This window comes from Taudactylus pleione, unplaced genomic scaffold (assembly GCF_031769625.1).
Source record: "Taudactylus pleione unplaced genomic scaffold, aTauple2 ptg000473l, whole genome shotgun sequence".
In the NCBI taxonomy this organism is placed as follows: domain Eukaryota; kingdom Metazoa; phylum Chordata; class Amphibia; order Anura; family Myobatrachidae; genus Taudactylus; species Taudactylus pleione.
This window is the reverse complement of record NW_028284875.1, coordinates 9,466,279-9,490,260: the sequence shown is the minus strand read 5'-3', so window position 1 is coordinate 9,490,260 and position 23,982 is coordinate 9,466,279. Positions and strand designations below refer to the sequence as shown.

General features: G+C 44.5%; 1 protein-coding gene and 1 pseudogene across 4 annotated transcripts in view; one reads left to right on the top strand and one right to left on the bottom strand.

The window, feature by feature from the left end:
- IPCEF1 (interaction protein for cytohesin exchange factors 1) overlaps positions 1–23,982 on the bottom strand; it is a 231,360-nt gene that overhangs the window by 23,783 nt on the left and 183,595 nt on the right. For all 4 annotated transcript variants that reach the window (XM_088448973.1, XM_088448972.1, XM_088448975.1 and 1 more), the window contains 3 exons: positions 23,633–23,706; positions 11,604–11,675; positions 6,375–6,433 (listed from right to left, as the gene is read on the bottom strand). In XM_088448973.1, coding sequence (XP_088305099.1) covers positions 6,375–6,433; positions 11,604–11,675; positions 23,633–23,706 — 205 coding nt within the window. The remainder of the gene's footprint in view (positions 1–6,374; positions 6,434–11,603; positions 11,676–23,632; positions 23,707–23,982) is intronic.
- Positions 218–3,375, top strand: LOC148503961 (uncharacterized; annotated as a pseudogene).

The following is a 23,982-nucleotide window of genomic DNA, read 5'->3' as shown; positions in this document are numbered from 1 at the left end:
AAAACAAAACAAAACAGCAGTTTGAGGAGTGACAGTTGGAGCGGTTGTGAGGGGAGAGCTGATGACGCCATGGAGCAGAGATGAGCAGCTGACGGAGACTAAGCAGAAGGAGAGACAGCAGTGGGAGAGCAACATAAGTAAAATAGAGTCAAATTAAGGAACTGTGAGGAGTCAAATCGTGATCCTGCTGACACCTTCAGTTAAGAGAGCGCACAGCATGTGTCAGAGAAAAGACTTTATACCTTTGTCTGATTCACCTTCAACTGAGGGGACACTGGCTCAGCAACGTTCATTGGACTGGGTGAGATAAATCCTTTAAATATATATATTTAGAAATCTGCTCCACTGCACAGGACTTTATCCTATAGAGGCTATACCTACACAGCGGATTCCACAGGAAGCAGTTCCAGTTTGTTTGATACAACCAGCTTTAATACATGTGCTGCAATATTTTGCTCAATGCTACAAGGACTTTTACATCCTGAATCCTACAGCATAACAAGATAATTGGGCCCCAACGTGCACATAAAGACCCCCTGTAGTATCCTTGGCCACACCAAAGTTATCTTGGACTTTACTAATGTCTATGCATAGATTTATTATATTGGTTTATTTTAGTAATGTAGTATTAAGCTAAAATGTTGTTATATATTTTCCATATGTGTGATGACCTTAATATGTATAAACTGTCTGTGATTTCATTAGATTGTGTGAGTTTAAATAAGCTGAATCCATTCTCTCTCCTCTTCACCATAACCAATTCCTATTCCTAGTTATGGAATAAACTGTTTTATTCTTTTATGCAAAGCTCTGTCTACCCTTCTTTGTGTCTGCCTGGGAAATGCTTGCCTCTCTGCCGGGATAGTGTTTAGGCAAAAGCTGCTGTCAAAGGAAGAATACCCTACCAAGGTAACTCTGACCTGTACCTACACCACTTCATTTGCACCCTTTTCACACCAGGGTATTACATTTGGCGTCCTCGAACAGGATTTTCAGAGTCAAAAGCAAGCCATACCCTCAGCACAAAGGAAATATCACAAGACAGGCAACCCACACGAGGGGGCACCAGCACCCAATGGTGAAGATCCAGTAAGAGCAGCCCCAGTTATGACTCTTGCTACCCCAATTACCATGCCATACTACTTTGGGGCCCCTTGGCTCCCAACCTACACAGGTATTGCCCACAACACTGAAACCAGCATCTTAGGAGAATTCAAGAGAAAAATGCAGTCCATGTTTCGTCTGTACCCATTGAATATGCAACAACAGGTGGAGATCTTGATGGGACAGTTGAAAGGACCTGCGCTAAAAGAGGTAACTTCCTGGCCTACTGAGGAGAAGAAGACTGTGGACCAGATCCTCCAAAGACTTGGTACCATCTTTGACACAAGGACGGTGTCAGAACTTAAAATGCACTTCTATGCTCGAAAGCAACTACCGGGAGAATCTCTCCGGGATTATGCCCTAAGCCTGCAGGAAGCACTCAGAGATGTTCAGCATGCAGACCCTGAAGAAGTGCATGGCAAAGACAAAATGTTGTTGGACCAGTTTATTGAAGGTGCAAGGAATGGATTTGTAAAAACTCAGCTGCGATTACTGAGATTGCAAAAACCTGACAGCACATTCCTGGATTTTAAAGAGGCCGCGATTAAAGTTCTAGGCTCCAGCCTTTCCTCCAAAGTGTCTTTTCCAGAGTTGCTGGAGTATCGAGAGAATTCTGATTCCCAGGAGTCAAGTTTTAAAGGAGCTACTTACCCACTTGGGGTGAAAGGAGTGACAGTGCATCATACGCAGGCATGCATACCTGACTCCACTAGTGAATTACATGCTCAGCTGGCTGAACTGACACACAGTGTGACAGAAATGTGTAGAGAGCTGCAGAGTATGAAAAGACAGCAGGCACAGCTCCAGGAAGAAATTGAATGGTGCCAAGAGAGACAACAGAACAGTTCCCAAAGGGACATCCATAGCAGCATGGCAAGACTTTCTTCCAACCGCTTTGCCTCTCAAGGACAACCTATTTTCCAAAGTGATGACCGAAGCAGACATATTAAGAGAGAATGTGAGCAGCCATGCCATTTAAACTCCAAAACCTTGTGGTCACCCCGTTATGTTGGCCAATGCCCAGTGGTTCCAGTTTACATCAATGGAGTATCAATGCATGCTCTCTTAGACACTGGCTCACAAGTGACCACAATACAAGCAAACCAGTTTGAGCAGCACTGAGGGGAGGAACAGATGTTTCCATCAACTTCCACATTAATAAACCCGATTTCCAGTAATGGGCATTGCATCCCTTGCAAAGGATACTGGGAAGCTGAAGTTCGAATTGGACGAACATTGTTACCCCAGCAAGGCTTCATAATCAACACTGTCCAAGATGATGGATTGCCTCCAGTGATAGTGGGCATGAATGTGCTGCGCAACTGTTGTGAGGAACTTGTAGTGGCACTCAGAGGAGAGAAGCATACTGTCCGGCTTTCAGAGAAGCAAAGCCTTTCACCTGGGAAAGACAAAAGGAAAGGAGGCATGATGCCCAGACTTCCTGCAAGAGAGAAAGATGGACAAGATGAAGCTTGTCAAAAAGAGGCAGAGATCCCCATTTCCAGTCTCCAGATTGTCCGGCAGAATGCTTCACTATTGGACATGAATGATTTAGCATACAGTTCTAGAAGCCTTAAGCAACCCAAACAAGTTACCAGGTGTGAAAATTTGCAAGGCAACAGTCAGTTGATAAGACACCTCAAAGCCTTACTGAGGAATGGGAAATACTTGACAAAGCGACAAAGGCATGAATCCGATCCAGAACTTCTGAAGCTGTTGAGGCAGCGAGAAAGGCGGTTTGAAGAGAAGGGACAGTTGTTTAGATGCAGTGTGGATCCCAAAACTAACTACAGGAATATTCAACTTGTGGTCCCAAAGAAAAGAGCCCGTTTTGTGTTACAAAAATATCATGACCAGTCCGGGCACCCTGGGCGCAGAAGGATGGAAGTAGGCATCTGGAAAAAGTTATTTTGGGTTGGCATGAGAGAAGACATTAAGAGATGGTGCCGGAACTGTCCGATCTGCACTGTAAGAAGGACATCACACCCTCCATTTGTCCAGAATACATGGTCCCATATTGACTGTGTTGCTGAATTCCAAGGTGAAATGGAAGAGGTACATAAAGTCAATGTACAGCAGATGAGAGTGTAATGTCACCGACTAGCAGAGAAGAACGACAGAGCTTGGAGCACAAAAAACCACCATAATCAGCTTAAGGTCTGTACAGCCTGTCCCAGAGAAAGTACAGAAAGAGTCCAAGACTTATCCATGTCGGAGAGGTTGGGGTTTCCTAGACAAAATTTTATGACCTCACATTTTGCCAGGGTTTAATCTGTTGCTTTAGGGAGCATCTGTCAATGTAGCACAGGAGCCCCAAATAGAATTACCTGATAGATGTATGCAGTGATGTGAATATTATGTAATTTATATGCAATTCCCATAACTGTGTATTTTACAGTGATATGACCAAGGTCCTAATGCTTATTTTAATATATCCGGTTGATGGCAACTTCTTTTGCGTGAGGACACGCATATTTTCAGCAGGGAAGTATGTGATATCCTATTAAAATAAGATTATTCTACAAACGGGCATAGAGGCTAATGCCATTTTGAATAAAGTTTATTTAAATAAAAAAACAAAACAGCAGTTTGAGGAGTGACAGTTGGAGCCGTAGTGAGGGGAGAGCTGATGACGCCATGGAGCAGAGATGAGCAGCTGACGGAGACTAAGCAGAAGGAGAGACAGCAGTGGGAGAGCAACATAAGTAAAATAGAGTCAAATTAAGAACTGTGAGGAGTCAAATCGTGATCCTGCTGACACCCTCTGCTAAGAGAGCGCACAGCATGTGTCAGAGAAAAGACTTTATACCTTTGTCTGATTCACCTTCATCTGAGGGGACACTGGCTCAGCAACGTTCATTGGACTGGGTGAGATAAATCCTTTAAATATATATATTAAGAAATCTGCTCCACTGCACAGGACTTTATCCTATAGAGGCTATACCTACACAGCGGATTCCACAGGAAGCAGTTCCAGTTTGTTTGATACAACCAGCTTTAATACATGTGCTGCAATATTTTGCTCAATGCTACAAGGAGTTTTACATCCTGAATCCTACAGCATAACAAGATAATTGGGCCCCAACGTGCACATAAAGACCCCCTGTAGTATCCTTGGCCACACCAAAGTTATCTTGGACTTTACTAATGTCTATGCATAGATTTATTATATTGGTTTATTTTAGTAATGTAGTATTAAGCTAAAATGTTGTTATATATTTTCCATATGTGTGATGACCTTAATATGTATAAACTGTCTGTGATTTCATTAGATTGTGTGAGTTTAAATAAGCTGAATCCATTCTCTCTCCTCTTCACCATAACCAATTCCTATTCCTAGTTATGGAATAAACTGTTTTATTCTTTTATGCAAAGCTCTGTCTACCCTTCTTTGTGTCTGCCTGGGAAATGCTTGCCTCTCTGCCGAGATAGTGTTTAGGGAAAAGCTGCTGTCAAAGGAAGAATACCCTACCAAGGTAACTCTGACCTGTACCTACACCACTTCATTTGCACCCTTTTCACACCAGGGTATTACATTTACAGTATTAACAATCTAAAAAAAACTTTTGAATAAATATACATCAAATCTATATATATATACGCATCCACTAGCAACTGTAGGCAGTATCACTGGCCTCTCTCTATGGGTCTCATTCAGACCCGGTCGCAAGTGCCGATGTGCTCGCAACCGGGTCAATGGTTAGCCCTGCGCACGCGCAGCGGCTGCTCTGATCGTGCGCAAACTCAGGAGCGAGAGAGAAACTCTCTCGCTCCGAAGCTCTCTACAAAAGGAGCGGCTGTCGATGTTGATTGACAGCTTGTCCTGTTTTGTAGGCGGGCCGGGGGGGTTGTTTAAAAAACGGAGGCATTCCTTAAGGACCGTTTTGTGGGCGGCCGCACTGACATCATCAGTAATGTCAGTGGGGAGCTTCCTGCTCGATCATTATAAGTTATATATATATTAATGAGTTATATATAACTCATTATAAGTTATATATATGTTATAATGAGATTTTTGGCTCATCTGTCATGTCAAGACTTCTAATTTTGTCAGTCTTCTTTCTGAATAAGAAAATCAAGCATTGGAAATGTATAGTCCTGGTTAAATTAATACACATTTTGTGCATCATATGCAAATTGGTCACTGACTGTGCCCACAATTATATCAGCACATGCACAGTGAAGCCAACACAGGGATTCAATGCATTCACAGATTCATGCAGATGCACAAAAGAGCATAGCAGGAGCCACACAATGGGCTCTAATTATTAACATTATTTTTACTAAAATAAAGTGAAAAGGGGTGTTTTCACATTATTTTAGTATCACCTAAACTTACTACAGGGCAATTGGAGTAGAATTCGTAAAATTCTACTCCAACCCCTAAGTATCACTTATTTTTAGTAAGCAGATCGCATTTCCCATAATTGTAATGGGAAATGTGATCTGACCAAAGTTACTAAAAAATAAATTGTAAAAAAATACCGGAGAAAGCCCTGTGATAATAACGCCAATTGGAGGTGGCGTTATCCAGGGTCTCCCTCGGTTCCCGGACTCCTGCTCCGCTCTGACGGGGAGAGTAGAGCCCGGAGCCGGCCCCAGAAATCAGCTGTGTGGTCTAAACAGACCACACGCTGATACAGTGTAAAAAAAAAGTTAAAAAAATAAATGTAAAAAAAAAAATTAACTTACCTGACTCCAGGGACCGGTGGTCGGGGCTCCGGTGATGTCTCCCCTCCGGTCAGCTGGTCTCCCATGCTGCACTGCGGCCCGGTCATCAGGTGATCGGGTCCCAGTGCAGTATGGGATATCACCTGACCGAAGGACATGGAAGACATCACCGGAGCCCGGATCATGCAGGTAAGTGTAATTAAGGGAGAGGGGAGGTCACGGGGGGGAGGGGGGTTTGCGGGGTGGTCCGCAGGGTCGGGGCTTGACAGGGGTGGGGCTTAGCGCTAGGGGGGGTAGCAGCGGCGGTCGGTCGGCGCATGCTTGGGGCACTAGCCACGGTATTTTTTTCTGAAAATACCGTGACTAGTGTGCGGATGGGATTCGCAGGGACAGAGCTTTCTCACAAGCTCTGTCCCTGCAAGGGATTTGTAGTAAATCCCTGTGATATTGCCTGAACTCGCAATGCGAATTCAGTCGGTAATATCACACTACAATCTGCATTACAAATGCGGATTGTAGTAAATAGAGCCCAAGATGAGATGTACAATCAGACATGTAGCTACAGTATCAAAAACATTCTGCTCATCACACAAGCTTACCGTCTTTTCCATCTTCCACTGGTTGCGTAATTACAGCAAGACCAAGTTTATTTAGCCATCTAAAAAAATAAAACAAAAAGCAAGATATGATACAGGAGAACCTCCTCAAGCATTAAATTACCATTGCATTACAAGTTATTCTGGCCTCTGTTAAATACATACCACCCTACATTTCTAATTGACATAATAGGCAGCATCCATGATTTATCCAGGTCTTGTCCCTGATCGAAGTAGATAAGAACACAATGAAATTATTCTGAGTAGCACACTGCTTCGGTAACTGCTATATTGTCTATTGCTGTAGTCAAATCTGCAACTACAGTATATGCTAGTACACCAGGGGAAGAGCTGGTACAAGCTTTAAGCATCTTTAGACACTGTAATACTGCTGAGTGCGTCTATAGACACCACTATCGCATGAACAATTGACATTTGCAACAGTCCTATGGCAGGTCCAGATTTGATGCCTGAGTATGGCCTCCAATGTGAGCAATTACACATCTGTGTGCGCACCAACTTCAGTGACACACTCGCAATACTCGCATATACAACCATATGGACCACTTTAATGCATCTGAATATCCACTTCCCAATCACCGCCCAGGAACACCAAATTTCCAATACATTTCTGTGTCTCAATCACAACTGCATAAACACCGTGGGTAGCATGAGCCATATGAGCTTTTATGGACTTTGCGCAGTAACAAAAAAATTCTTCAACACCCTCAAACATCAGAATTTCATGCAACTCAGATATCAGGCCCAATGTACGTAGGACACACTTGTTTCAACTGTAGAAACATGGTGCTCTCCCTCCTAATATAAGCTATTTGCTCAGGAACATGTCATACCTCACATAGTGTTCATTCTAGCACCCTGCACCTGTTAAAACCAGTGGAGTTCCTCTTTCCTGCCTCAGGTGTCACTCTTTGCTCAGGTGATTCTAGCACACAAACTGCTGCATTTCAGCTAGAAGCACCAGAGCAGATAGCGACACCCCAGGCAGAATAGAGGAACTGCATGGGTTGTGACAGGTGCAGGGTGCTAGAATGAAGACTACGTCACACATAGGCCCTTACCGTATCTCTGGATACTGGGAAAGGTGATTACTGAAAGGAGAGCATGTGCTCCCACAAGAGAGATGTAGAAAAAGTATAGCGAGTCAAATTAAGACTTTTTTAATTGTGTCGCAATCTCATGAACGCTACCTTACCATACATGTTTGCCCACTCTTGCTCTCCATATGTAACTAACTCTTTGCAAGTCAACAGTATGCAAAAAACTAAATATCAGCACATGCATGCGCTGTACAGAAATGTGCATTTTACACAATAAAAGACACATGTACAATTATAAATCAGCCCCTTGATCCCTAGAAGCTATTCAACTCCAGCCTTGTAGGTTGTTAACACAAGCACAAGTAAGGGTCTGTAAGTATAATATCCCATGTTGATGTGGGGTTGGGTATTGGATGCCTGCGTTTCCGGATCCCGGCAGTCAGAATCCCAATGCTGGCATCTCAATTAGGTTACCATCCTGACGGCTCGAGCTAAGTATACCAAACCCAACCCCTAACACTACCCTAATCCTAAACCCCCCTCCCCGGTGCCTAAACCTAACCATCCCTCCATAGTGCCTAACCCTAACACTCCCCCAGTGCCTAATTCTAACCCTCCCCGCTACTTACATTGGGATTCCGGCCGTCGGGATGTCGGCGCCGGTATTCCGATAAGTGTTGTGATTCCGGAATCGTCATTCTGACCACCAGAATACCCGCTGTCGGGATATTGAATGTATCCCATTGATGCAAGAGACTGGTAACAGGATTTAGGGACAAATATGCATACAGTAGCACCTATGGCACCATTGCAAACCCTGAAACTGGAGGAATATGTAGAAACATAACGGGTCATTTTTGTAGGGTAAGATGACTCTATTTTACAGGTCTATTTTAGTATGTTGTCTAATGTTTGAGGTTTTGCACAACTCAGTGTTCGAAGTGTGCCGGTATACAACAGTATGGCATACCGGCACTTCGAGCACTAGTCATTTTTTTTTCAACTTCAAAGGACAGCAGGAGAGCAGCGCTGAGCTAGAGAGCTACATGCCTCTGCCCGCCCGCTACACTGACACTGCTCACAGGCTGTCATAGTGGCAGTGTAGTACAGCCCCTTTCACAGCCTCAGCTCATAGTACAGCCCCAGCCCCTAGTACAGGCCCAGCCCCTAGTACAGCCCCAGCCCCTAGTACAGGCCCAGCCCCTAGTACAGCCCCAGCCCCTAGTACAGCCCCAGCCCCTAGTACAGCCCCAGCCCCTAGTACAGCCCCAGCCCCTAAAGCTACCTGCATCCTAAGAGGAGGTGGCTGGTGCTGGTGTAAACTGTAGCATCGGGGGACTCGAGTCGGGAGTACAGCCATAAGCGCGGGGAGGGGGGGCGGGTCGGGACTCAGGAGTACAGCCGTGAGCGCGCGGAGGTGGTGTTTGGGTGTGAAGGACTACGCCCACGAGCAGAAGATGGTGGGGCTCAGGCCACTACTTGTCACCGGCGTTAGCACATGAAGCTGTGAGCTGCAAGGGAGGTCTGAAACACTGATGTGAGGAAGACAGACAAGAGGGGAGAGAGAAATAGGGAAATCTGGTTGCCACCTATTATAATTATTATTACTACTCAGAGGACCTGATTTCCGGACTATCCAAAGTGTTAAAAATTCCAGACAGATAGCATCTGGAAATGTTACATTTTTTTTTACTTTTCACTTTACAACTGAGCTCCCCTCATACCCACCGCCTCCTTGCCTGCCTCCAATCATTACCCACCTCCAGTCCTCTACAGCCTACTAGCAAGCATCCTCGCCCATCTCCCTGCCCCATCCAACCCTGTCCTCTCCCACCCACCTTCTCACTGCCTAATACTTGCCTCTACCCACCCGCCTCCAGTCCACTCCCTTCTACCCAGCCGCCTGCCTCAAGTCCTCATCCACCTCCAGTCCTATCCTGCCTACCAGCACGCCTCCACACCTTTCTCCTTGTCCCAATCCAGTCCTCTCCCACCTACCCTTCCACCTCCTCGCCTGCGTATAGCCGTCTCCTGCCTACTTGCCTGCCTTTTCACCTGCCTTCTGTCCACTCCCTTCTACCCACCTCCAGTCCTCTCCTGCCTACCAGCACACCTCCGCACCTGTCTCCCTGTCCCCATCCAGTCCTCTCCCACCTCCTCAATTGCCTTTAGTCCTCTCCTACCTACTCCCCAGCCTTTTCAGCTGCCTCCAGTCCTCTCCCTTCTACCCACTCGTCTCCTCGCCTGCATCTAGTTCTTGCCCACCTCCAGTCCTCTCCCAGCTACTAGCATGATTCTTGCCTATCTCTTCACCCACCTTCTGTCCTCGCCCACCTACGCACTCGCCTCCACGTCTGCCTGCACTCCTTGCCCACCTCTTCACCTTTGACTGTATTTCCATCTGGACAAGTGCCCTCTGCAGCTACTGCTGGCGCTGGACTGCATAAAAATACATCCCCTTCCTGCCACTATTTTATTTTATTCATGGCATGTCCTGATAGCTGGAGAGAAATTGGTAGGGTTGAGCTCCTATTTTGGCAAATGTGAAAGAAGGTATTTTTAATAAACCAATATAGAGGCTGACAATTTAACCTTATAAAAGTTAGGGGTAACTGGGCTGATTTCCAGAGAATAATTTCAGTGCACCCAGCATGGTATACCCCAGCTTGATACCAGTGCAGTCCTTTATACAATGCAGTCTGTGGGCATTGTATAAGGGGCACCACTAATGTTTGCATTCTATAAAGGGGTACTACTACTGTGGGCATTGCATAGAGGACAATACTACTGTGGGCATTGCATAAGGGGCACTACTATTGTGAGCATTGTATAGGGGGCACTACTACTGTGGGCATTGTATAAGGGGCACTACTATTGTGGAGCATATTGTGTATAATAGGTACTACGGTGTGGACAACTACACTGATGAAAAAAGGGGCGCGTCTTAAGGACACGCCTCTTGTGAGTGGCCATCCCCCCTTTTTTCGACATGCGCATAAGTACAACCTTAGATTTTCCATACCCCCACTTCAAAATTCCCACTTCGGCACAACTATTATTATATTTATATTATTATTTCAAAACAGAGTGGTGGGAAGGGGTTTATAATTTATCCCACCTTATTTGTAGAGGAGAGTATAGAGAATAGGGATTATACACACTGGCATCCAGCTATTAATGAACTTGTGACTTATGGATAAAGGCCATATCCAATTAGATGCAAAAAGTCGTGCTTGTGCAAAAAGCTTTCACCATTGCTAACTTTTCGCACAAAATGCGTATCGTGCACTCCTTTTTCCATGTGCGAATTCTCCATAGACAAAAACCGGCAAAAAGCTTCACCATGCCAGAGCAGGTGAAAATTTATGCAAAATCCCTATTATTGGCTAAAAATGTTGGGAATTGGTTCAGAACCCCTTGTACATCCCCCCCAACCCTCTTGATAAAATAGGCAATATATTTTTTTATTTCAATTACCCTAAGTTGGCCAATAATGACATGTCAGTTTTGGGATGAAAAAATGGAGTGTGTTGTAAAATGGGTTTAAAGTAATTGGGCTGTTTTTTTGGGGCTGTATGGATGGGACTTGTGTTTAAACATTGCAGATGGCTGTACCAGGTGCCCTAAAATAACAGAAAAAATATACTTACAACCATTTTAATGTACCCCCAATTTAAATACAGCATTTCTTGCTTTCTACCATTTTTCCACTGTTATAGAAAAATGCATATAACAGTCACTTGACACAATTTAAGAATCCCAAATACTTTTATTAGGGCCACTAATACACTACTATATTGTTTTCCTATGTCAGTTTGCCTTTTCATAGGTTACAGGCAGATTTCCCCAATTTCCGCTATACTTTCGCAGGATACACCACAGACAGTTTTCGCGCGTAGACAAAATATGCAAAATGATCATACCAAAAGCCCTGAAGTGTGCGACAATGTAACACGAGTTAAGTTTTTGCATTATCACGGCTGATTGGATACAGACAGTAATCTCCTACTAGAAGGTTCAGCTTTAGGACAGCTAGGGAACCACAGGATACAAAGACCTGCTATAATGTATAGCCAGACTGACATTTTATTACAGTCTAAGAAGTCAGCCAGTGCAAATGACACTTTACTTAGAATTATTTTATGTTAATAAAGCTACTACTGCCACTTACTTGTTCATTTCCTCTCTGTTCTCAGCAGCAAAATAAAATGTCTTGGTCTTCGGGTGACTGATCTTTATAGCACTGTGAAAGAAAAACATGCATAAAACTAAGCATAACAAACCTGGAGAAAATGATATGGACTATCCCCAAGAAATAACTGGTGTTACATAACTACAATATAGAGTACATTGACCAGGCACAGGGCAGCATCTGCCACTTTAACAATGCTTTAACTTTAATATTACGTTATTGGTGGATTTATTTCCTTTGAAAATATTCTATTTAGTTAAGATTTTGTCAGTTTTGATGACCAAATTATGATTTTAATTCTAATTATGTTTTAATTATGTTAATCACATAATTCAAACATAATAAGCTCTTTGAAAGGAGGTAACTGTAGGGAGCATTAAACATGAAAGTATAAAGTCTGCATAATATTAAAAATACAAATTAGATTAAACCGGTGGGAATGCAATCTACAGGTTATGCAATATTATTAAAATATTATTAAAATTATTACTTATTTAAAGTAACTAATAAATATTAATTAATTGAATATTAATAGAAATGTTAATCGTTAACAAATAGCATTCAATCTTTGAATTGATAATCATAGACAACAGGCATTTAACAACACATTTTGCATGCTTTCTGAATAATAGACCATTCCTTTGTCATTTACTGTTATTATTTATCACAGTAAATCACAGACATGGTATCAAATCATAAATTGGAAGAACCTTTGCAATAAAGAACACCTTCATTTGGACATTCTAAAAGAGGTTCTGGATCCCTCTTCTCTCTTTGAGCAGCAAACACTACCAATTGGCTCAACAAGTCTCTTCAGTGAGATAGCACAAATCATTCCTTTCAAGATAAAATGTTATAGTAACTTTATTTTAATAGTTTATTTGTTAAAAATAGAAAATAAGGCAGTTTCTTTTGGGGTCTAATTTTCTATTATTACATTACATGTTCAAAACAAGCATAATTTTATGCAGGATGTCAGATTATCTCAAAGGAGGGGAGATACTAATAAATTATTTGAATCTTTTCTGATAGTGTTGAGTTTGAATTTAAATTTCACTTTGAGAGTAGTTTTGCCGTTAGGAAGGCACCACAGAAGTGCCTGTCGCCAGTACATAACACACGGCTGTGCGCTGGTCACATACGTATGTTCATGCAAACAATGAAATATTAAGGAAAAAAACTGCGCTGGTAAAGTCTAAAATGAATTAATTATCAGCCAGTGTTAAAAAAAACATATGTTTTATGACCATGAATCTAGTTCAAATAAATATGACACATTAAAATATCTAAAATAACAACAATAGCTCAATATTAGATCTCTCACTTGCAAGAATGCATCTGTAATATATACATATATTGCAACAGTCTCATGAATCAAAAAGATACATAAACAGTAATATAACCTTTGAAATAATATTACACTGTTTCCAATATACAAATGTCAGTATATAGCAGGATTTTTCAAAATGATTTTGTTGGGGACTTAGGGTTAGGCACCCCCCCGGGAGTTTAGGCTTAGGCTAGGGGAAGGGAGGGTTAGGGTTCGGCACCCCCAGGGGGAGGTTAGGGTCATGCAACCCCCGGGAGGTTAGGGTTAGGCACCCCTAAGGGACAGTTAGGGTTAGGGGGTAGAATAGGGTAGGAAATACCTTGGGACGATCTGGAATTTCACTGCTGCCGGGATGCCGCTGTCGGGATTTGGTCAATTATACTGAATCCGTTATAATATCACAGTACATATCAACATAAGCCGGCTTTGTAAATTGGGAGTACAGACGTAACTCCTTGGCAATTATATTTGGATGCTGCAGTCAGTATAGACTTAGGCCCTCATTCAGAGCCGTACGCTCTGAGCAGAGCGCACGCTCTGAATAAGGGCCGCCCTCCATAAAAATGGAGCGTCCTCCTGGTCACCACCCACAGCCTATACGAGCGTGCAGTTTGATGGCCGCGATGGTCGTGACCATCGCAACCATCGAAACTGCGAGCCGGAGCCTGCGGTTGAGGTTTTCAACCGCAAGCTCCGGAGTGATTTTGGCTCTATCAGAGCCAAAATCACTCCCACTGACATCACTAGTGATGTCAGTGGGCCGGCTTCTGACGGGAGGCGTTCCCGTGGGAACGCCCCCGTCAGGGAGGCACGCCCCCGGCACGCCCACCAAAGGGGGCATGCTGTCAATCAACATCGACAGCACGCCCCCTTTGATCAGACACAACGAGCGAAGGACTTTCCTTCGCTCGTCGCGTCTGGCGCATGCGCACGACGGAGCTCCCTCCGTCGTGCGCATGCTCAGTGCAGAACATCGACTCACTTGCGAGCGGACAGCCGCTCGCGAGTGGGTCTGAATCAGGGCCTTAGTCTGGTGTAAAGAGCAGGGAGTTATAGGGTAAATGTCCTTACCCTTGCTCATGATGTCAGGTACCTCTCTGCAGTGTGGCGGTGGCTATGTGATCACCATCCTGACTTCAATTGATTCTTCTTTGCTGTGACCAAACTCAGCAATATGAACAATAGCTGGAGTAAAGCTGGGTACACACTTGTCAATATATAATTTGTTCGATCAACGAAGGATATAGAGTGAACACATTGATGGGTGTGTATACAGGGCCGTAGAGAGCCTGGGGGAAGCAGCGTGACCTAATTGCAGGGGTTGTGAGACCCCCCAGATCGCTATTCCCCAAAGGCAGGGGAGTCTGCTGCTGGGTTGCTGACAGGTAAAAGCACACTTGCCTACTCTCCCAAAATTGTCAGGAGCCTCCCGAAAATTGGGTGGCGCTCCCGTCCTCCAAGAAGAGTGGGCAAGTCCCCCGGCCAGTGCCAACCGCCTGCACCCCGCTCCCCCCCTGGCGTCCGCTCTCGCCTTGCATAGGTGGCCGGTCCAGGGGGAATTGATGATGTGACTCACGCCGAATCACGTCATCATGGCCCCATCCCCATTTACACAGTGCTGCGGTACTCTCGGCATTGTGTAGCAGGGGCGGGTGCCATGATGACACTGTCAAGCCCCCGCCCACAAAACCGCGTCACGACCCCCTTGCTGTACCGAGCTGGCTGCCTCTCCCGGAAGAGGCAGACAGATTGTTGGCAAGCCTGGTAAGAGAGAGGGGGGGCGGCATTGTACCTGGGCCCCCGCCGGGACCCTCCAACAAGCTCAGGCCAGGGTAGTTATTACCCACTCCCTCCCATCTTGGTGCCCCTGTGTGTACACCCAAAATATCAGGTCAGCCCTGCAGCACAGCCTATTCAGATAGATATATCGGTGCATCTGCATGAGTGAAGGGATGACCTGCCAACTGCCTGAACAACGACTGCAGAGACCTCCAACACTTACATCACAAATGTCCGCCCAGTTGTGATGTCAGGCCAGACATATTGAGTGGCTGATTGGTTAACTATACACACTTACCTATCGGCTGTTTGGATGGCGGATCGGCCTGCTGAGCCCAATACTCTGGCACTGTACTGCTGCCAGAGGACCTGATTCAGAAATGTATGTAAACCTGATTGTTTACGTACATCGATGGTGGAACACCTACGCATGAAGAGGACCTGTTCTGCACATGTGCAAAATGAGTCCTGCGAGATCACAAGCAGTGCCCCAAAGCTGTTCTGCATTCCTAGAAATGGGGATGTGTCAACCCTGTTTCCTGGGAGTGCCAAGGCCAGAGTCTGCATCGGAGGACGCAGATTTCCCGGGGTCGTAAGCGGGCTGGAGGCAGCCAGCCTGAGTAAGCTTCACCTTCAATGCTGGTTGCAATGTTGATCCGATGCTGTGTCTTCAGAATCAGCACTCAGATCGCAGATGCTGACAGGAAGTGTCTTTTTCATTCAGACACCTCCTGCACTATTAGCATATTTACACATCACTGCTTTGTCCAAAGATGCAGCAGCAATGTGTCCTGTGTCCATCTCTGAATCAGGTGCAGAGTGAGGTTTATATAGGGAAGCATCATTTTAAATACCTGCCTTCATTATGTCATTGGTCACATGACAGCACAAACAAAGATAGCAAATTCCTATGTGCCTGACCCTAAAGCTGGGTACACACTTGTCCAATCCACGGCAGATCTGATCCCGACCGACTGGTCCGTCCGACATTGGAGAAGTGTGTACCCGCCGCCGACCCGATCCTGGTCACCTGTCAGGACTCCTAGCTTTTAAACATGCTTAAAAACTAGAAGACCCAACCGCCAACCAGGCAACCGATATTGTAGTGTGTAGGCTTCAGAGACTGGGGCTGGCGACCGATCTCCGATCCCGGCAGCCCAACACAGTGGTGGGATCCCGCACCGTGTGCACTGCGGGCATGATGGTGGTGATGGTGGTGATGGCGGGACGCTGCAAGCATGGGAGCAGTGGGAGTTGGTGGGCATGACAGTGGTGGCGTGGGAGGCGCGGTGGGATGATGCGGGGGGTGGCTAGGTAATTACCTTGCAGAGTTCAGCAGTGGGCGATGGCATGGCTTCCCAAACATCCTCCAACAGTGACTTCTCCCAACTATCCAAGAACAGTTTGGTGATGAAATAATGCCTTTTCCAGCATGATGGAGCACCTTGCATAAGGCAAAAGTGATAACTAAGTGGCTCGGGGAACAAAACCTCAACATTTTGGGTCCATGGCCAGGAAACTCCCCAGACCTCACTCCCATTGAGAACTTGTTGTCAATCCTCAAGAGGTGGGTGGACAAACAAAAACCCACAAATTCTGACAAACTCCAAGCATTGATTAGGCAAGAATGGACGGCCATCAGTCAGTATGTGGCCCAGAAGTTGATTGACAGCTTGCCAGGGCAAATTGCAGAGGTCTTGAAAAAGAAGGGTCAACACTGAAAATATTGACTCTTTGCATAAACTTAATGTAATGGTCAATAAAAGCCTTTGACACTTATGAAATGCTTGTAATTTTACTTCATGATACCATAGTAACATCTGACAAAAAGGTCTAAAAACACCGAAGCAGCAAACTTTGTGAAAACCAATACTTGTGTCATTCTCATAACTTTAACCATGGCTGTATACTAGCTGAAGTACTCGACGTTGCCCGGGTTAAAATCTTCAAGTTATTAAGTTTTATTATGTTATGTCATCCAAATCCATCCAGTGGAAGGTCCAGAACAGGCTCCTTGGGTCAAATGCTGCCCGGTGCCCTCCGCTGGAAGGTCCGACTGGGACTACAACTATTCCGTTAGGCATCCCAGACCAATTGCCACCCATCTGTGAAGTTTTCATCCAAATCCACCCAGTGGAAGGCCCAGAACAGGTTCCCCAGGTCCGTACCCGGGTCAAAGATAAGCCCAGCGTACACCAAATGGAGGTCCAACCAGGACCTCAACCCCCTAATATGTCTTCTGAGATCCAATGTTACCACTTTGTGAAGTTTTCATTCAAAAGAAGAATTGATGCCATTATTAAGGCAAAGGGTGGTCACACCAAATATTGATTTGATTTATTTACTTATATTTCTGAAAGCATTCTTACTTTGCAGCATTTTTTTCCACACCTGCCTAAAACTTTTGCAGAGTACTGTGTATATATATATATATATATATATATATATATATACACACACACACACACACACAATAACCTATACTATCTGCACCAATAGACATTTCCAAGATCATTCTACATATTTATGTAATAAATTACCAATCTGCAATTCAGAGAAGAGTCCCTGCCTACAACATTTTAAATATGGTAGATGAACATAACATGTGACTAGGCTATTATACCACTGCCATAATAAGGTATATACTGTACCTGTAATTGTGTGCAGAATGAAATAGGAGACTGTATGTGTGGATGGCACGCTAACCAGACATCTTTTTATTATGAACTAAATCCCTAATTAAAGGTCACTAGACAATATCTATAATGATAATATACAGTGGTGGCTCCAGAGGTGAGACTGCAGCGTAGTCCAAACTTCAAATAGGGAAGCCACACCAACTGCCAGAGATGTTTGGCAGCATTTAGGGTGGCAGTTGGTGTGGCTCCCCTATTAGAATTTTGGACTGCGCTGCAGTCCCAACCCTGGAGCCACCACTGATAATATATGTATATAATATAATATATACTGAAGAACACTAAGGCCAGTATTGATGTGTTATATCTGCTCTTGATCACTAGAGGGAGTACTGACCCAGAAATAGTGATTGAAAGGGGTATATTTACTAAAGTGCGGGATGTTAGAAGTGGAGATGTTGCCCATAGCAACCAATCAGATTCTAGCTACAATCTTCTAGAAGCTGCTAGATAAATGTTAAGTATAATCTGCTTGGTTGCTATGGGCAACATTTTCACTTCTAAAAACCCGCACTTTAGTAAATATAATCCAAAGAGTGGAAGTAAAAGGATATAATCCCACTCTTGGATATCTTTGTAATTTGAATTGCAATAAACTTTTATCATCAATCTGTGATAAACAGTATGTTTGGAAATTTGAATGACAACCATCAATTTATAGACAAATATACATGATTGGAAACACAGTGGAGAAACAGTGAACAACTAATCTAGCACTATTTTTTTTATTCTACATCTTTCTTTTTAAATATTTTACTTTGCTCAGAAGATCTAGGAAATATTATTTGAATAAAATTGTTTAATAGTATTAATACAGATTTTAGTATTTTATTATGTACCCCCTACTTCACTGCCCAATCACATGCTCTTTTTTTATACCCCTTTACCCATCAGCTTTCCATTAATGTGCCCCTCTGCCCACCAGATTTTCTCACAAATGTTCCTCTACCCATCAGATTTTCTCACACATGCCCTTCTGTCACACCAGCTTTTTTCCCAAATCACAAATGCCACACTCTGACCACCTGTTTTTCTATCACATGCCCCCTGTCACCAGCTTTTTTTATCACATACCACACTGGTGATCAGCTTTGCCTTCACATGCCCTTCTGATCACCAGCTGTTTTCTCACACATGCCTCCTTATTATCAGATTATTCCCATTTTTTTACCAATGTGTCCCAAATTTCTCTTTCTTACTGAATTCTACTCCAGTGCTTTTGGATACACAGGAACATATGCAGCAATCCACCAGCCCTGAATACCATGTGTCTGCAGCAGTCTCATTATGTTGGAAGCTGATATAGCAGAACAGGAACTAGATACTTGGAGTTACGTTTGTTCAACCACATGAGGCCGAGTAACATGGTTCAGATGAGCATTTATTGAAGTTCTCCAATCTGGACTCAGCACACGGCCCATTTACATATGGTGCTCAGCTTCATGGGATAGAAGCTGAGCAAATACAGTGACAGAGAAGAAATAATGGGCACAACTGCAGTTCTGTCAGTGCAGCCACAGGGCCTACAGCCTACATCCTTGTATTCACCATTCAAGCACCTGCCCGACTATGAAATATTTCCTCCCCAGTGCCATCTGAGTCCTGTGCCAACTAAAAAGTCATAAGTGAACATTACAAGAAAAAAAGATTTTGTCTGCTGCCATCGGTGGGTGGCAGGCAAGTCTCCTTGGACCCATTGGGCCCTAGTCAATCACATTCTCTACCTAGTGTATAATCTGAATGGTGCAGGATTCAGAGGAAAGCATGGGGGTGCAGAAAAGTGTCAGGGGGTGAACAATTTGCAATTTACTTGCTCTTTCATGAAAATTACTTCATAAAAATTTTGCTACCACTTTCTCCTACTTTTGAGATGGTAAAATGTCCTGGTCATTTTGTCTGTTACTTACAGTTTTTGGACATTCAATTGATGCCCATATGTTCAACCTTAGACTTTCCCAGAGAACAGGAAATCCTGTGATGTCAGAATGGTAATATCATGAATTTCCTCCATGTAAGGATGCTACAAGGTGACACTACCTAAGATCTCCTTATGCCTATGTGCACTGATAGATACATTATAGCCTACATCTAACATATGCAGACACGTCAGCTGCTTTCAGATCTACATACTGCTATTAATGCTGACAATAGCTCAATGGTTTGATCTCTATTGCCTTTTTTCCTCATAATTCAAGACATGGGAATATCAGGCGTCGACCATTCAGATTTCTAGTTCTGGGTGAGTCATTTGGCAAACTGGCCTTGTATGTTTGCCATAAATATTCATGACGACTGGTACTGCATTATTCCTTTTTTATTCAATTGAGAAAACGTTTTTGTTTTTTTGTCACTGGTATGAGGAACTGCTTGTATTTGGTATTGAACAGATATTTTCATCTATTTGATTATTGTGATCTTTATCATTCAAATGTGATCTTTCTTCTAAAATTGGTTTGAATATTAGACCACATTTAGGTCAGATGCAGCATGACTAGTGGGATATGACCCAGAGATCCCCCATAGAAAAGAACAGGGTAACAACGTCTCAAGATGGCATTACCTAGCACCAGAAAGCAAAGCTTTCCACCACTTAATAGAGCAGTTTCCCTAGCAGGCTATTGATAGGCAGCAAACTCCAAAAAAGAGGGATTAAATTAATGACTTCTCTACAGTGTCCCTCGTCTTAAATAGAAGGAAGCAGAGATAGTCACTTTCTCCAGCAAAAAGATGGAACAAGGGGTCATAACTGCTTCAAAAATGTACATCTAATTTCCATGCTATGGGTCTTCTCAGTTTCATCTGCATTCTGAATGCACCACACATTTACTCAGACGGTGGAATCTAGACAGGAATAGAATAGTAACATACATGCTCAATTGGCACTAAATAATAACATTCATTTTGTGTTCCAGTTCCAAATCATATATACGTATATTAGACTATATGGGATACGATATAAGAACTGATACTAATTGCACACAGAATAGAGACAAGTGAATTATTGCTGTAGAATTGGTTCAGTGTTAAAAACCAAGGACATTTCAGAGAGTAAAAATTATAAACTTATACAACTGACAGTGAATGTCTGTGATTGGTGTGGAAGGCTGTGCTGGGATCAAGTGTTTGATCCCAGCATCAGCAGAGTTGCAGGGACAGGCAGGAGGGATGTGTCCCTCTGCGGGACACATCCGTTGCCGGCGCTGGGACAGTGATGTCCCTAGCGTCGGTGCAGACGCCGCGGGCACATGGTGAAGGGACCGCCTGGTCCCTTTCATCAGTGCCGGCGGTACTGTGGCGCCGGGAGAAGCTTGGCTCCGGGCACAAGCTCAGCGGAGCTTGGCGTCCTGGAGCCAAGAAGCGGCAGGTAGCCGGCGCTGGGACAGAGTACCTGCTCCCAGCGCTGGTCAAGCATTGGGCGCGGCGCTCCGTGCGGTGGGTGTTTGGCTCTGGCCGCGAGCCAAACCTGGCTTGCGGGCCAGCAGCCAATCAGAGGCGGATGTGACGAGCCAATCGCGGCTCGCCGCGTCATAGCCCCGCCCACTCGCGCCGTCTTGCATTAGACAGTGCCAAGAGCGGGAAAAGGCAGTTCGGCGGCGAAGAGGGAGGAGAGAAGACCTCCCGAAGAGCGGAAGATCGGCGCGTCAACAGGGGCGGCGGCCGCGGAAGAGGCCAGAAGACGCCGCTGTCAACAGAGAAGACAGGCGGCGCCGACTGAAAGAAGAAAAGAAGAGGCGGCGCCGCTGGCCAAGATGGGCCAGCGGCTGAAGAAGGCGGCTGAGGACCGGAGTGGAATGTGGGGGAGGGAAGTAAAAGAGCGTCACGAAGTTCCCCCCCACAGCCTCTTCCAACGTAGCAGGTAGGCCCTCCGTGAGGCCCACCATATACCCCCCTCCCTAGACCACCAGGATTGTCGGGCACTAGGCCCGTGGGGCATTGTCGGGCACTAGGCCCATGCGCAAATAGGCGGGCACAAGGCCCGGGACACAATAGCGGGCATAAGGCCCCATTAAAGGATTGGCCCTTAATCAGGTGTGAGTGGCCTGGGTATTAGGCCCAGGTCACTAAATAATAAAGTAGGCGGGCAACTGCCTGAGACACCCAAAATATAAGGTGGTCTGGGCATTAGGCCCAGACCGGTAAGTGAGCCCCACAGATAGGCAGGCAAATAGGCCTGAGCCCCAATAAAAAGTGGTCTGGGCATTAGGCCCAGGCCACTACCAGAGCCCACAGTTAGGCAGGCATCTAGGCCTGAGCTACAATATATAAAAAGGGGACTCTGGGCAGTAGGCCCAAGTCCCTTGAGTACCCTGCAGTAGGCAGGTATAAGCCCTAAGCTCATTAGGTGTGCCACTCATATAGAAAGGTAGCCCCGTATAGATGATTAGCGGTGTGAGCAGTGGTGGAGAGCTGTACGGCTCCCATCAATGAGGTAGTGTTTTCCCCAGTCACTGAGAAGAGGAGCTGGCCAGCTCTGGAAAGGTAGGAAGCAGGCATTTAATGGGACAGCACCGTGTTTTGCTCTTGTATACTTATAGTCTGCATTTGGTGTTCCGTGCAGGGCAAAAGTTTAGTTATCGTACACCTGAACGGCAGCAGGCACTGCACCACACTACCTCTTTCATTGGCAGCTCTGTTCTAGACTTGGAGTGGCAAACCTACAGGTCTTGAGCCGCATGTGACTCTGTAGGGTTAACTATGGCTCCCTGTTAGAGCATGAGCAGGCTTATAGGGTGGCGCTCTCGACACCAGTGGCTGAAGGGAGGACACCGGCAGGGGCAGATTGGCACACACATATGTAGTACAGGTCTAATGATCGACAGTCTGCTGCCATTTTTGGGCAGAGAGAGGGCAGCGACGACCTCAGTTTCCCAAAACAGAGGCATGTCAACGCCGTTGGGGGGAGGGAAGAGGCCAGTATCTCCATCGGCTGACTGAGATTTCCTGGCCTCTTTTGAGCAACTGCGATCGTCAGCTTGAGTGACCCCATGGTCACTCAGTCGGCAGAGAATCACGGATATGATCCAATACTGCTTCCACAGACGCAGTTCAGATCAGTGATGCATGCAGGAGGCAGGATGCCTCCTGCTGCATTACCATATTAGTGCTATCACAGCTGCTACCATGTTAGCAGCTGTGATTGCAAATTCGTCTGAGCCTGATTCACCCCCGTAACTCACAAGACTTTCTAATCAGGGTTGTGCTCTAGTCCAAACAGTTAATTTGGGAGAGTCAAGATGTCTTTTGTGGAAGTGTATGAGGTCCATCCTTGCATGTGGGGAGAGGGTCTGATGATATGTGGAGAAGGCTGATAACATATGAGGAGGTTTAGGGGCATGTCAGTTCTGATGGCATGTGGGGTGGTTTGGTGGGAATGTGAAGAGGTCTGAGGTCATAGCTTTTTGTGATATCTAAAGATATTTATTGGTTCTTAGGACAAAATGTATCAAACCTTGGAGGGAGATAACATACCAACCAGTTACTAACGGGTATATTTATTAACGCGTGTTTTTTTAGAAGTGGAGATGTTGTCCATAGCAACCAATCAGATTCTAGCTATTATCTTCTAAAATGTGCTAGATAAATTATAAAAGATAGAATCTGATTGGTTGCTATGGGCAACAACTCCCCTTCTAAAACCATGCACTTTAGTAAATACTGTATACCCCTGTCATTTTTCAAACAGTCTCTGATTGGCCCACTCTCTTCTATTCATTTTATAGAGGTGCTGGAAATATTGCTTGATAATCCAATACTTAGTATGTAAAAAGTTTAAAGTAGGGTAACATTCATGGGCATAACTACCATAGGTGCAAGAGGTGCAGCTGCTAAGGGGCCCAGAGCTTAGGAGGGCCCATCTTCCTTGTCAAAGTTACATGTGTTATATACATTTTTCACCATTGGGTGGTACATAGGGGCCCTTACAAACTTTTTCTATGGGGCCTTCAAATACCTAGTTACGCCCCTGGTGACAATGTAAAACATATTAATGATGCATTGCCATTTTGTGAGGGTATCATTTTGGTAAGCATATTAACAGCAATGTTATAAAGAAAAATATTCTATTATGATTAGGAGTCCTCCACAATAAAGTGATTATTGGAAATTTAGGCCCTAAAGCGTGTATGATGGTACTGGTGTTGTTAGAAAAGTTTCGGGTACAAAACCCAATGGAATGAAATGAATACAAGCTGTTTTGTACTTACTTTTTTTTCTTGCATTCAATTGCAGGGTTTATGATGAAGTCAGGAAGATTGATGAATCCTTCTGCTTTTTCAGCCTGCAATGAATAATTTTACATATGAACAGAAAGTTAAATAGAGTAACACCAACAGGAAACAGTAGTGACAACAAATAATTAATGAACACAATAAATAGAAAATAATAATTAGTCTATTCTTCATTACATAATTAATTTATCAATGGTGATAATTATGTTTTGAACTCGCTGCGAGTTCCAAGTACCGTTCAGAGGCATTCATTAACTAAAGTATCACTTCCAAAAAACTGCTCTTTACTTTTCCCTATAATCGTTATGGTCTCCGCTCCCAACCAG